Below are 16,273 nucleotides of genomic sequence, written 5' to 3' on the forward strand. Positions count from 1 at the left end.
AAAGTCTCATATGGCAATAAAATTTAAATTCAAAAACGTTTTCTTTATCATGTCTATGAAATATATTAGTTGATGTAACTCAATGAATTAGTCCCAGTTGTTTCTTTTTATCAAAATGATATATATTTTTAACAAAGTTATCTAACAAATAGTCTGTTAATGCGTGGTTTTCTCTTTAGGTTTTATTTTTTCTGTCTACTGTGCCATTTGTGCATCTGCAGCTATTATCATAAAATGCGGATTTTTGTTATATGGGCGTTTTTCAATAAAAACGTACTTTCTTGTCCCAGCCACTTTAAAAAAAATGTGTTTGATCTTTGCAAGTAATTTTTTGTGCAGTCAGTACATTGAATTAGATATAACATTTTTAAGTAAAGAAACAGTTTATTTTTTAGAGGGATTGATAAGATATTGATTCCTGAATGGTCCAAAACAACCACAATGGCATGTCCCTAGACCGCCTGTTCAACATTCATACTCTCAAATATCGTAAAAAAATGTAGAAATAAATATTAATTTTACTTAATATAAGTTCTTTAATAATTCAAAAGTATGTTTAGAGCCAACATATTTTAATAAACAGCTTTTAACATAGGATTTTTTATTTTTAGAAGGTGTGTCCCTAACACAATGTCCACTACGAAACAAAGTCATTAAAACTTGCTTATAAACAGTTTTATAAAATCAATGTAATTTTTTGTTTGCAAGAGATATAAACATTAGGGTCTTACAAAAGAAATGATGCTTTTATAACGGCAATTAAACTGTTGGTAAGAAAAATTGAGCACATCAAATGGACCAGAGTGATACCGTATTTTTGTAAATGTCCACTACGAAACGGGTCAAATCTCCTTCAGTAACTGGTTTTAAAATTATGAAAAAAATATCAGTGTACAGCTTAATAACGCTTTGATGAATACAGTCAGTCTTGTTACTATTGCAATATTGGGGTTGTGAGAAAAAAATAAAACATGTGAATACGTCCCCTACGAAACGGTCCCCTACGAAACAAGTTTGGGAGAAAAAACGTTTCGTAGTGGACACTACCACTACCATGCAGTCTTTTTTTACTCTTTTTTCAATTATATTCGTGCAAAGCAAACAAGAGGCTCTCAAGAGCCTGAATCGCTCACCTTAATTTTTTTGGTTAAATCTCTCATCAATGATTATTTTGGCTTTTTCAATTTATTTAAATGTTCTTTGAATCGTCCTATTTTCTTCAAAAGCAAAAAAAAAATCATTTTCTCCTATGTTCTATTTTAGCCATAGGAGCTATGTTTCTGACATACAAGGAAATGAAATATAAAATTTATACTAGATACTCTGAAACTCATTTAGCCTAAGTTTGGCTGAAATTGATACAGCAGTTTCAAAGGAGAAGATTTTTTAAAGTAAGTCAACATGATGAACAAATTGCTAAATTATCTAAATGCTTTTGTTTTTGAGATATAAGCCAAAAACTGCATTTGACCCCTATATTCTATTTTAAGTAACAGCGGCCATGTTTTTTGACGGATCAAAAATCGAAGCACACACTTTGTGCAGGATAATCTAAGGAACAATCATGCTAAGTTTCATCCAAATCCATTCAGTAGTTTCAGAGGAGAAGATTTTTTAAAGTTAGCAAATGTGATGAACAAATTGTGAAAAATTGTCATTAAAGGACAATAACCCCTTAAGGGGTCAATTGACAATTTTGGTCATATTAACTTATTTGTAGATCTTACTTTGCTGATCATTTTTGCTGTTTACAGTTTATCTTTATCTATAATAATATTCAAGATAATGACCAAAAACTGCAAAATTTCCTTAAAATTACCAATTAAGTGGCAGCAACCCAACAATGGTTTGTTTGATTCATCTGAAAATTTCAGGGCTGATAGATCTTGACCTAATGAACATTTTTACCCCATGTCAGATTTGCTCTAAATGCTTTCGTTTTTGAGATATAAGCCAAAAACTGCATTTGACCCCTATGTTCTATTTTAAGTAACGGCGGCCATGTTTTTTGACGGATCAAAAATCGAAGCACACACTTTGTGCAGGATAATCTAAGGAACAATCATGCTAAGTTTCATTCAAATCCATTCAGTAGTTTTAGAGGAGAAGATGTTTGAAAAATTGTTAACGACGACAGACGACGACGACGACGACGGACGCCAAGTGATGAGAAAGCTCACATGGCCTTTTAGGCCAGGTGAGCTAATAACAACGGTTAGTTTCATGTAATTTTTATTATGTTTTTATTAACATAGAATAGGGTTGATGTCAACTACGAAACTTTTTGTCCACTACGAAACGGTTTTGTGAACTACGAAACGCATCAAAATGTCCACTACGTAACATGAGTTGTACCTTCATATGTGAAGTACTGTCTAATCTTTATCGATAAAAAATGGTTCTCCAATTCAGAAAATCAAAGTGCTGGATAGCACCTCTGGAAAGTTTGCAACTGTAGCTGTGTATTATTCCAAAAAGGTTATAGACGTGTATTATTTCAAAAATGTATTTCATCACAGCTTGGATGTTTTAAACTAAACCAATGTCTTGTCAGTAATTATCAAAAATCACTTTTTTCATGTTTGTTATAAAAAGTTTTGATATTTTCTATTGCAACCTAAAACTGTAGATCTAAAATTTTGAAATTTACAGAAAGCTCTGATAATTTCTTTTTAACATGCCATGTCAACATCAAGGGCCTGTGAATTAGTATTTTTCTATTGGTTTAGATCCTTCATATTTGTTTTTAGTAAATTAACACGTAAGTTTTTTTGTTTGAATTGCTCCACATGTTTCCTATCGGGGCCTTTTATAGCTTTCTGCATGTATATGGTACAGATATTTCTCATTATTGACGAGCATATGGTGGCCTATAGTTATTAATACATTTTCCTCCTTTGAACTCTTTTGGATAGCATTGATTCTTTACAAAAAATACCACATCCTTTTTTTTATAAATAAGACAATTACAGTAACTTAAATCAATACAAATGTAATGAAAGTGAATTTATATTAAAGGCTTTTATCTAAAATAGGGAACGTGTCCATGGGACACAAATGATGCCCCCTCTAGCATTAATGTTATAAAGGGTCACAACTCAAGAACTGTAAATGTGCATGACGCTACCAAAATGTGTACTTGATCTGAGTTATGGGGTATAAATAAGCATTGTGTATACATTCTAATTACACAGTATTGCGCAATAGATTTGTTAGATCTTGACATTTGTTTTGTGTCAGAAACCTATATATTATGTCAAAAATTTGATCGCAATCCAAATTCAGAGCTATATCAAGCTTGAATGTTGTGTCCATACTTGCCCCAACTGTTCAGGGTTTCGACCTCTGTGGTCGTATAAAGATGTGCCCAGCGGAGCATCTGGTACCATTTGTAACGAGGCTAAACCCTAGAGCAGTAAAAATTACTCCACCAAAATTCAAGATTGATCTTTGTTTTATTGTTAAAAGTATTAACACTGTATAAATTTCATAACATTTGGTTGAGCGAACTGAAGTTAGATAACTAAAACGAAAATAGTCAGCAATTTTTTACATATGTAAAGGGGCATAACTCTAAAATGGTATAACTATCGCCACCAAAATTCAAACTTGATCAGTGTTTGTGGTAATGAGCATTGTGTATAAGATTCATAGCATTTGGTTAAGACAAACTAAAGTTAGAGAACAGAAACTAAAATTTTGTAAAGTAGCATAAAATGCTAGAATGGTAAGTGACGCAACTAAAATTCAAACTTGACTTGTGAATTGTGGTTATAAGCATTGCGTATAAGTTTCATACAATTTGGTTCAGGCAAACTAAAGTAAGAGAACAGAAAGGAATTTTTGGATGTACGGTGGTACATGTACGTACAAGTAAGGGAAGGACATACATACTTACAGCAGAACAAGGATAAAACTCAATACGGTGGGAGCATAACAACAGCAGTATGAACACAGGAATAAAAAGTTTATATACACTAGATTCATAGAGGTGCTTATAACCTGTAACACATTTATTTACTGTTGTGAAATTAAGCATTGTCTTATGAGTTAAGAACATTTGAGAATTTTTGTTTTAAGCCATTCATTTGATATATTACGGTAATCATTGCCTCTGTGTTTGGGTGACAAAGCAATTGAAATCTATTAACATACCCCATAGAAAATATCACTGGTATTCCAGTGGAAACCAGTGGTATACCATTGGAATCCAGTGGTATACCACTGGACAACACTGGAATGACTTATTCCAGTGGTATTCCAGTGGAGTTACCATTGAAATTCCAGTGGAAAGATGCATTCCACTGGAATTTTGAATAAATTATACCAGTGGAAAAAAAAATCAGTGGAATACCAGTGGGAAAAAAAATCAGTGGAATACCACTGGACACCTGCGAGATGAAATTCATGAACTGATGATGAACCACCATGAACTGTTCATGAATGTTCATGAACAATGCATGACTGTTCATAATGAGTTCATTAAGTTTGTTCATGAATTTAGTTCATGAATAGTTCATAAAATGCAGTTCATGAATATTTTCTGAACTTTAATGAACTGTGAGTCAGTTCATAATGTTCATAAATTGTTCATAACACATGTTCATGAACATTTTATGAACTTTTAATGAATAAATGAATTCATTAAGTTCATAAATAAATTCATAAATTTGACTGTCATACAAGTTCTCATAAACATCTATACATTGTATTATGACATCACAATTAAAGTGCTTTTAGCATGACCTCCAGGTTATTCATTTACAGATCTTGAGATCATTTTGAGACAAAATTCAGTTGAATAGCAAAAGTGTAAATACATGTACATGTCTGTTTATCAAAAAGCATTAAAAATATAAATATATAAAAAAGAAGATGTGGTATGATTGCCAATGAGACAACTATCCACAAAAGACCAAAATGACACAAACATCAACAACTATAGGTCACCGTACGGCCTTCAACAATGAGCATTGAGCCCATACCGCATAGTCAGCTGTAAAAGGCCCCGATAAGACAATGTAAAACAATTCAAACGAGAAAACTAACGGCCTTATTTATGTGAAAAAATGAACGAAAAACAAATAACACATAAACAAACGACAACCACTGATATACTCACTTTTGCTGTGCTGCGACTCCCCAAAAGTTTAAAGAATTGAAACCAACTTTGGGACGTACAATGTACATGTACATCTATACAGAGGGACAAGGGTAAAACTTATTGCCCCTCCGCTATGGCAGAGGCAAAATTAAAAAAAAATCATACAGATTTGATTAGTTCCCTTTCACAGCATGCAGGTAGAGCTCATATTACTTCAATACATGTGATACAAATGTGTTTACAAATGTAGTGTAAGCTTAAGTAATTATAAGCAAAAGTATGTCCATAAAAAATATTTCCTTTTCATTGAACAACAGAAATTAGCTCAGCACCTTTTTCTTTTTTTCTTTCATACTACACCAGAAGAGTGTTACATTTTGAGAGTCATACAAAATTTGGGACTAACTTTGAAGTTTTGTAACTTACTTTGAGCTGGAGATGTTTCTCATGTTTCGTTTTTACAATCATGACAATGGTAAACTTAATTTCTTTCTTCTAAAGATGTAATTTCTGATTGTCTCTCCAAGTTCAAACATGTGCCTTTCTTAACCATCATACGGCACATAGAGGAACTTGGAAACAAAGCCCAGATTATTAATGACAATTCATTCTTTCCCAAACATTGCAGACCGGTGTCAATAATTATCATATTTAATGAATTACGTTTACCTATTGTAAAACGCTTCAATGACTTTGACAAAAGATTGCAATGCAGACAAATGATTACAAGTGACTGGGAATAGAAAAACGTCATAATTACGTCAGCAAAATGGTGGTTTTGACGCTTACAATACAAATGAAGATGAAGTAATATAGCTGTCAAAATAAAGCAGATTTGTTATCAGATAAGTAAATTATATATATTTTTGATTATTTTTTTTTGCTGAATAACTATTTGTTGAAGCATTATAATAATTATAATAAATATAAAACACCAGAAAGTGAAAGTAACCTTTACATTTTACAGTGTTGGTTTCATGTTTTCCATTCAGGAATAACTGATAGATTTGTACAATATATTTTATTTCAAGGTAAACATAATTCATGCTTCAGCCATTCTTATGATTGTGTGTGGGCAAATTAAAAGGGGAAAGGGGGGGGGGTACATTATTTGAAATGTCATGAAAAGGCAAGTAGTATTCATGTTATTAATCTTACTCTATTGGTATTTTAATAAAAACAACAATTATTAAATTAAATTATTACATTGTATTATACCTGTTAGAAACTGTTTAATCTTGAGTGTTTATTTAAAACAAATATCAAGGACTTTTGATTCTTTGTGGAGTGATTTTTGATTTTGCAGGGGGAAACTTAGATGCATTTATTGATTAAAAGATCTGTTCAACTGGGAAGAATTTCAAGCAGAACAACTTCACCAAGATGTTATGTAGCATTTCTAGTTGGAAGTCCAGCAATTTCAATTACAGACAGGAAGAGAAGTTTACTTATGATAATAACACAAAAATGAATATTCAAGAAAATCCTTTTTAATAATTTCATGAACTTTAGATGAACAGTTCATGAACTACAAGTGGACAAACAATGTTCATGAATTAAATTACTGATGAACAGTTCATGAACACAGTAGTTCATGTGTTCATGAATGATTCATGGACTGGTATATTTCATGAACAAATTCATGAATCATTCATAAAAAATTCATGTACTATACATGAACAGGACATGAACTACAAATGGACAAGCGTGTTCATGAACTATAAAATCATGAACAATTCATGAATAATAAAAGTTCAAGAACTATTTTTGTTCATGAACTTTAATGAACCAAAGAGTTCATTAACACTTTCTGTTCATGAATAGTTCATTATTCACTGGTTCATGAACATGCATGTCCATTTGTAGTTCATGTCTAGTTCATTAACTGTTCATGAATCTTTTATGAACAATTCATGAATTGGGTTCATGAATCATTCATGAATCATCCATGAACATTCATGAATTATTCATAATCATTTCGCAGGGGGGACTCACTATCAAAAGGAAAAAAAAATATCTTATTTTAAATGTACATATAATTAAGTTATAATTGAACAAACAATATAATATATAACAAACAACATGCCCTTTTTAAATTTATATAATTTAAGTAAATCTATATGAATTATAAACATAAATACTGATACAATGCATAGATCCCAAATGACATATGTACATTTCTAATTACAAAATAAAAAAATACAAAATTAACGTGTAATAATTGAACAAACAATATATATAAGGCCTAAAACCAGAGGCTCCCTGGAGCCTGGAGCGGCACACCTGGTAACCTGTTGGATACCCAACAGCAGCAACCGTCCATGTTTTTTGCCGCACACCTGGTAACCTGTTGGATACCCAACAGCAGCAACCGTCCATGTTTTTTGACAAATTGGAACAAAATGAGCAATCTTTTCCCCTAGGGTCCAATGTTAAACTATGTTCCCTGCTGGTGGACATGTCGGATACAATTTTTAAAGAAAACCACCTAAGGACCATTGTCACCAAGTTTGGTTCCAACTGGTACAGTAGATTCAGAAGAGGAGATCTTTGAATACATTTTCCCAAAATGGCATCCATCTTGGATCATGTGTGGACATGACGGATACAATTTTGAAATGGGACCGCTCAAAGACTTTTGTGACCAAGTTTGGTTCCAATTGGCCAAGCGGTTTCAGAGGTGTAGAAAACAATAGGGGCATCCTCAGGGGTTTTCTTCAGAGCAAGGGATGACGGAGATCCCTCTCAATTAATGCCCCTTCAAAAATGGTGTATTCTTTAATACAATTTAAGAACAAGGCGGGCTTGTGATTATATCCCCATCTGAACAAATTTTCTGAAGAAAACGCTGATCCTATGTCTCATAACTTTTTAGTTTTTTATTTAAATTGGAATTTTCATGCAGTATAATTTTTATAGTGTGGATATTATAATTGCTTCATTATATTTGTACTTTCAGTAGAAATGAATTTTTTATAGTGAAGATTAAAGAATGATCATACCACAAAGATTTATGGTTGTTTTTGTTAAACTGTGAGTTAGCATGATGCATGATTTACTGAAACCCTAATTTCCAAAACAAGTACTGTGACCCCAAATTATTCAATACAACAATTTTTTATTGGAATTCCAGTGGAGAGAAATTGTCTGGCATTCCACTGATCTACTGGAATTCCACTGATTGACCAGTGATAATTCCAGTGGAATCTACTGGAATTCCACTGATTTACCAGTGATAATTCCAGTGGAATCTACTGAAATTCCACTGATTTACCAGTGAAGATTCCAGTAGATCAGTGGAATGCCAGAGAAAATACCACTGGAATTCCACTGGAACTTGTTGCATTCCACTGGAGTTACCACTGGTAAATCAGTGGAATTCCAGTAGATCAGTGGAATGCCAGACATTTTTTACCGCTGGATTCCACTGGAATTCCACTGGAATCCAGTGGTTAATCCACTGATTTTGCCAGTGGCTTTCCAGTGGAATTCCACTGGAATTTTGTCATCTTTTTCTATGGGGTAGGGCATGGTATGCCTTAAAACTTTTCCAGATGCACAGGCCGCTGTTTGTCTGTAATCTATCTAAATTTTGAGGTGAAAATGCAGCCATTTTAGCCAAAGGGTACACATCATGAACCTTATAATCATTTCCATAGAACTTGTCTTGATACCCTGAGCTATAATATTCGAAGAAGTGGATGCTGACTCGGTTGCTTTTAATACGGATGCTATATGAATTTACAATAACACACCAGATGTGGTATGATGTAAATTATTGGAAGAAGACCGTGAAGAAGAACTGACATTGGGTCAATGTTTTTCTGCTGTCAGTTTGATCCACTTGAGCATGCTGAACGAGTAAAGTTCCTTATATCCACATTGGAATGTGAAACAATTAGTATTTAAATAAGGGAATTAAGTTTTCAAATGATTTTTGGCATCAAAATCTTCCGATCGATGTTAAGACAAAAACAATGCATTTTTTTTTTATTTTTTTTTTATTAAAGCCGGTCATTTTTACCTTTACTCAACCTTGGCGTGAGACGTTAGACATATAATATAATTATCGAGTATTTTATATTCTTTCATCTGTGTTTTGTTTAAACAAACCATTATCACTTTTCAATTATCCGACGGCTTGGTCAAAATGTCAAACTTGTTCTCGCATTTTAAACAGTCATTCCCGATTCTTTCGATACACTCGGGATTTTACCACGTTTACGTACGTACATATAGTAAACAGGTAAAAGTAGAGCGGGGAAATGTTCATTCATGAAATATTCATGAATGAATGAAAACGCAATCTCGCGTAGAATTCTTGTGATTTTCTCTACAGCGCATGGCAGATCCGCGAAGTAGTGTTTGTAATACTCATTTTTAAAATGAAGTTAAATTCATCTGAATCGTCGGTGAATATTCATTTCTTTTTATTCAAGCTGTAATCTTTTCAGTCAAAACAGTAGTTACTCAAAATTTTAAAAGAATCTTCCAAGAATCAGAACTCAAACACTAGTACTACACTATCTCGGAGCAGAATATATTGCGATAATCTGTCAACCGGAAGTTTGAGACCGACGCCTAAGGAAAGTAGCAATAGGAAGCTATAGCAAACTTTCCAAAAATGAGATTTTTCTAGTATATAAAGTAAACAAACTGGAATGTCTATAGGAAACATTTAAAATTGCAAAAATATGTGTGTTTAGAAGCAGTTTCGTAGAAAAGTCCCCTACGAAACAGTACACAAATTATGAAAATAATATAATTTTAAAGAGTATTTAAGATTGCACTTTTTGTTTACAAACAAGTCTATAATAGAGGTATTCAAAATAACTCTTGAAAATAAATTTTAGACTAGTTGATTTTCCATTTTTTTTAGGTCTGAAAGGAACGCTTTTATTGAAAAACGCCCATATCTGGTCCGGTTCCGATCAGTAGTTTACACTAAAATATTCAATGGCCGCCGAAGGCTATGAAAAAATATGAAAATAAACAATGTTTGACAAGAGATTAGGAATGAATATGACGTTTTTGATGCATTAAATGGATGAAACATAAACTAAAGCCTACTATGATCACTTTCTAAAGAAAATACAAAACTTATTTAGCTCAAAATCAAAAATTTAGCTCTCGAACTACAAGAAGTACAGGAAGAGAAAGAGATTATAAAAAGATACGACCATTAAACCTCTTTTTAAAAGAGAAAAATTGTTTATTTCTTTGAATTTCCATTCTGCAAACATATATTTCAAATTTTTTATGATTTTCTGATTACATTTTCTCCTTGTCGAAATTTGCGATTGCAGACCATGTGGTATAAATCATGTCACAAGTGTCGGCTTGGGGTATTCGTATCCAAACAATTATCCCCAAAAGGGCAATTAACACCTATTTAATCACTCTAAATTGACTCTATTTTCCGACTTGAAGGGATTACAATTAAAGGTGATATAATTTTTATGATCATAAGCAGTAATTTGATGAAAGTTCAAAATTTATGACATGAATTTGCGATATGAAATAGGAAAAATAACATCCTAAAAATAATAATGGTGTCGCAGAAATTATTATAGCATCACAGGAGGAAAATGTAGCGTTGCGGTGCCGTGACGCTAAAAAGGCCTGGGGAGAACACTGTAATGCAACTCACTGGAGTTTATCGACAGTTTTTATATGTTGGTTGAAAGCTGCTGAAGTCCAACAGACACAACTTTACAGTACATCCAGTTAAATGTCAGATGGAATGTCACTAAGAAACTTAGACCTGTACATTTATAGATTTTTCTGGAACAAGATGTGGCACATTTGTAAGGGTCACAAAGTTATCATTTCTTAAATAATTCAAATGATCTTTGTAGTTTCACAAAATGATTTTTTCTATGTTTTTTTTGTTTATACCAGTACATGTAATTGTATTTCGACTTTCTGAGAGAGAAAAAAAGTAATAACTTAAAGTTTGTTTTACAAATTATCAACAAGTACAAGCCAGGAAAATACAGTTCAGAAGAGATTTGTAAGTTGCAATTTCAATTATCTGCAAAAATATTTAATCTATAATTTTAAGGTGGCTCGTGGGTACAAACATTTCAGCAAAAAATTAAACCTTTATTTTTTTCATTACAAATCTTATTCTTTACTATTAGTTATTACACTATGATATGGTACAAAAATCAACCCAAAAAATCGATTCGGCTTGACCCCAGATGACTTTTAAAATGTTTATATCATTGAAAAAGCTCCAAATTATCTCCCTTTGGTGCAAAAAATGCCATTTTTTGGCATTAAATTTGAAATATCTTTTTTAACTCATCGGTGACCTATATTTTTTATTATTGTTTTCAAATAAGCTGTACATAAACTAAATAATTGTAAAATCTAAGCGATTTCTGTAATTAGTTTATTTTTGTATTTCGATATGACCTCTATTTCTCCTATTAGTTCAACAGGAAAAAAGGATATTAACAAAAATGTATGCCTGAGGCAGATTGTGAGCTTAAATGAACGGTGACCCCATTTTTTTATTTCATTTTTCTTTTAAGTATATGATAAAGTTCATTTATAATAAAATATAGGGAAATCCTATATTAGAAAAAAAATTTGATTTATACCCAGGAGCCCCCTTAACCTATAATTTCTCAGTAATGTATCAAGTATTAGATTTAAACTTAAACATGACAATCCTTTTAACTATACCTGTCTCATTTTATAGAAAAGAATGGCCTTCTGTTCATCTGATAGTTCTTCCAGAAGGTCTGGGTCTATGTACATCTTCTCTATGATTTCCTGCAACATGATGACTTTGTTTTCTACAAAGATAAGTGTTACATAATGTACCTATTGAAATTAGTGAATACATTGTTTATAATATTTACACAATGTAAATTGAAAGTATTCTATGCAAACTGCTATTGCAGCATAGATGAGATTTATACGTTAGACCCTGTTCACACTAGCATTTTTTTTTATCAATCTAATTTGAATCGATCTAATTAAAACCAGTTAGTGTTCACATTATCTTTAATCATATCGATCTCTATCAGTCTAATATTAACCACTGCGTTCACACCAGGGCTTCCAAAAAATATTTGAGCCAGCCGGACATTTCATATCTGATCCCGATTTTAATCCCTTAAGACTTAGTCACAGAAGGCAATTATGGTAATCAGATGGCCATTCCATTGATTGACATTACATTAAAAAAAAAAAAACGATCTTAAACTTTACTTTGATATGAATTTGATGTTAGGATGTTACTGTTCACACTACAATTAAAAACGCAATCGATCTAACCTTTTTGCCCGTAAAACTGTAAACACTGTGTATAAATAGAACTGATTTATCAAATTCATGTGCTGATACAGTGATACACACACTTGGAAAAAAAATTGGATAAAGTTATTGTTTCTCTTGAATCACAATTTAAAATTTTGATACTGGTGTTATTGCAGTTTTCTTTAATTTTGAAAAAAAATAACTGTAGCAACTAAGTTACAACACGACGCCGGAAATATTGCGGTTCCTGCAAAGAATCAAAGAGCTGAAGAGCTCTGAGGGAAAAGACGGCCATTGTTTCAATTTTTAGGGGGGTATCTTTTCATAGTCTACAAACAAAGAATGAGCAAAAGAACAACTAGAACATATAGAAAGGCTAACAATAATGAAACTAATTGTTGTTTATTGTTTTTTCATTTCCTTAGTCAAGAATTCATCATAGAGACAATTTGGACCAATGAGATCTGCACCTTCTAAATCAAAACATTTGATTAAAGTTGGGAGTTAATTATCTAAAATTCAATTGAATTTAACAACTACTACAATATATTTTAGAATTTTAATTATGTACAACTGAACGGCAGACTAAGACCATTCTCAATTTTTTGTGACAGTATTCTCAAGAAAGTGAGGACTGAAAAATCTATTCAGTTTTGATTTTCAATTGATAAAGTTCCCAGTTACAACTCACAGGGATACATGTACTTATAAAATCAAATATGATTGATATAAGCTGTGTGAAGTTTGTTTCCAGATCCCATATTTTGATATATCTGTAAAATTCATGAATAAACATGATAAATAGCTTTAAACTACAAAAAGCAATATTTAAAAAAAAAAATGACCACTACAATAATTATGTTGGTACGCAAAATTATTTTTTAATTGATGACTACTTATCATATATATACTTTATGTGACATTTTTAGTGTTCAGATACATTAACTGTCATTTAAGTGGGTAATTACTCATCAATTGAGGTGCTCCTTAATTGGAGAAAGATTCTAAAAACATAACTTTACAGAAAGAATGAAAACTGCAGTTGCTCTCCCCAATCTCAATAGGTATAAACTACAAAAAGCAACATTTAATTTTTTTTATTTTTTTTTTAACCATTTCAATAATTATGTTGGTACACAAAATTTTTTTATATAAAAGACTACTTATCATATACTTAATGTCACATTTTAAGTGTTCAGAAACATTTACTTTGATTTTAGTGTATAATTACTCATCAATGGAGGTGCTCCTGAATTGGAGGAAGATTCTAAAAACAGAACTTTACAGAAACAATGAAAACTGCCGTTTCTCTCCCCAATCTCATGTATCCCCATTGACATTGTTTACCGCGAAAGTTGACATACAAATTATCTGATTATAGCCTCAGATTAAAGCATTGCATGTTGGTGTGTGAATGATCTACACTACAGCAAACATCATTAGGTTTACATTTAACAAATACGGATTTTAAATTAGTATACAAATACTGCGACTGGTTTTTATAATGAATAAAGGATATCCCTATGTGGCATTCCAACAATGACGTCACTAGGTTAGATATATTTAGAATATTTCGTAATACTGATTTTTCCGGACTGTAAAAGAAACGTATATAATGTAAGGGAAAGCTCAATATACGATAATTTCACGAGAAACAGAAGGGAAATGTGTAAAAAATGAATTCAAAGTCAATCTGTTCTCCTTGTCATCAATTTCAGTATGACATTTTGAGGGGGTTTCCAAACTATCTAAACAAAATGATTGACGTGAGGGAATGATACTCTGGCCAACCCCATTAGGGAATTGACGGCTTGAAGCCGTCTTTCCCCAAAAAAATCAACATAAGAAAAGAAGACACAGATTTCGCAAATCTATGCTATGGCGAAGACAACATGTTTACAGTTTGTTTTAAAGGTCTTTGAACAGAGAAATATGCGTTAAACAACAAACCTCTGAGATAGTTTTGCTGCTATACATGCGCATACTTTATTTTCGATTCAATTGAACTAGTTTAAGGTAGATGGGGTGTCTAAATTATAATCCATAGAATCTTTTGATAATTTGCCAAAATGTAGTTCATATCCTTCTTGTTTAAAAACATTAATAAAAAGAATGGGTCACCTGACTTATTTTCACGCTACAGGTTGTTCAAAATTGTCAAGATTTTGTATAGATTATGCATGGAAAACCCATTTTTCTGCCATAAAACGCAAACTACACCATAGAATTTTGAGATAAAATATGAGAAGATAGCTCCAATATTATGCTTTCAGATAAGGAAAAGAAAAAATGGGGTCACCGGACTCGTTTTCTTGCTACATGTAAAAATGGGTAAATACCTAACACATTCTATTGTAAAAGTAACACTATCTGGATTATCTGCCCTTGCATTTGAGTTGACTCCCCTTATTTGGCAAAGTTGGAAAAAAATGAATCAAACAAAAGAATTCTTATTTTTGTAAAATACAATCATAAATATGATCGAACATGGCATTTTCTATATTATAATGAAAATTCTTACACATGAATTACCTACTACTATAAAAATTTGCACATTTCATCAAAGATCTAGACCTTGTTTTCTAGTATTTCAAAATCCAAGATGGAGGAAGACACCCTATCTACCTTAAACAGATCTCTGCGTTCACATCTAAAGTAAGATCGGTTTACTTTAGATCAATTCTAACTAAACTACCTCTTTTGGTGTTTTAGTTTAGACCGATTGAAGATCGATTCAATGCGTTCACATTAGCCCTTAAACCAATCTAAAGTGAACCGGTCTAGTTTAAATCGATAAAAATGTCCTAGTGTGAAAGGGGTCTTAGAAAGGGCCACTTGTTACGATTTGGACAAATAATTGAAATATATGATTTTCTTGTTTTAAAATTTATTAAAATGTAAAACTAAAATTACATTTTGCTATAAGCAGTCTATTTGGTTCAAGTTTGTAAAAACAAGTTCAAAATACCTTGATGAAATATTGGCTTATAGGAAGAATTTGGACTTGTTTGTTGTTTTGTTGAGAACTACAGCATACATTTGTGTACATAACATAATTATCTATTGTAACTGTTGCAAAGTTTTATTTGCCGTCTACTTGCTTGGAAAACTTTGTTGTAATACATTGTACATGGATTCTAAAACACAACATTTTTTTCCACTTGAGATAGTTAAATTTTTAAACTTTAAAATGTAAGGTTAACAAAAGCCACTCACATGACATAGAACAAATGTATCTGAGCTGTGATGAAGTGTAAAACTTAAAGGTACAGTGTACAAAGGTTAAAGTGATATACTTTGTGTATGTGGGATGCACAAGTTGCATCCTTGTACAAATGTTTACATGCATGACTGTATCAATGTTACCATCCAGCTAGCATGGCTAGTAACTACAAAGTTCTCATAAAAGGAAATAGCTATCAAATAAAAACTTACATCTGTTAAACTAACGAAAGTCTGTTATCCAGGTTTCAAATAACAACATCTGAAATTGGCCTTATTTCTCTTTATCAAACCTTTGATATCTGAAACACAAGGAAATTAACTACATTGTACTTATATTAAAGAGTCACTTCAAATATATATGAATTTATATTAGTTCCTGGTTTATTTTTAAGTGTTCATTGAATCTCCATTGAATGCCTTTAGCTGCATGTAATGTCATGCTATAGGGTAATCCACTGCCTCTACCATCTGTGTTTATCACCTACACAAGGTGACAAACAAAATGTATATGCTCCCAATAATTACTGATTCAGTGAAATCTGACAATAAAGAAAAGCTATTTAACATGTTTAATAATAATTCATGTAAAAAATTAAATCAATTTTAATATTTGTATGTCAATTTTTATTCTACCTGTTTCCATTTCTCTCATGTACATACAAATGTTATTTT

General features: G+C 31.9%; 1 protein-coding gene across 10 annotated transcripts in view; it reads right to left on the reverse strand.

The window, feature by feature from the left end:
* The window catches only part of LOC139488439 (SH2 domain-containing protein 4B-like), a 50,906-nt gene that overhangs the window by 30,562 nt on the left and 4,071 nt on the right, over window positions 1-16,273 (reverse strand). For all 10 annotated transcript variants that reach the window (XM_071274037.1, XM_071274041.1, XM_071274033.1 and 7 more), the window contains exons 2-3: window positions 15,812-15,900; window positions 11,798-11,910 (exon numbers count right to left, since the gene is read on the reverse strand). In XM_071274037.1, coding sequence (XP_071130138.1) covers window positions 11,798-11,896 — 99 coding nt within the window. In that variant the 5' untranslated portion in view covers window positions 11,897-11,910; window positions 15,812-15,900. The remainder of the gene's footprint in view (window positions 1-11,797; window positions 11,911-15,811; window positions 15,901-16,273) is intronic.

This window comes from Mytilus edulis, chromosome 9 (assembly GCF_963676685.1).
Source record: "Mytilus edulis chromosome 9, xbMytEdul2.2, whole genome shotgun sequence".
Lineage (NCBI taxonomy): Eukaryota > Metazoa > Mollusca > Bivalvia > Mytilida > Mytilidae > Mytilus > Mytilus edulis.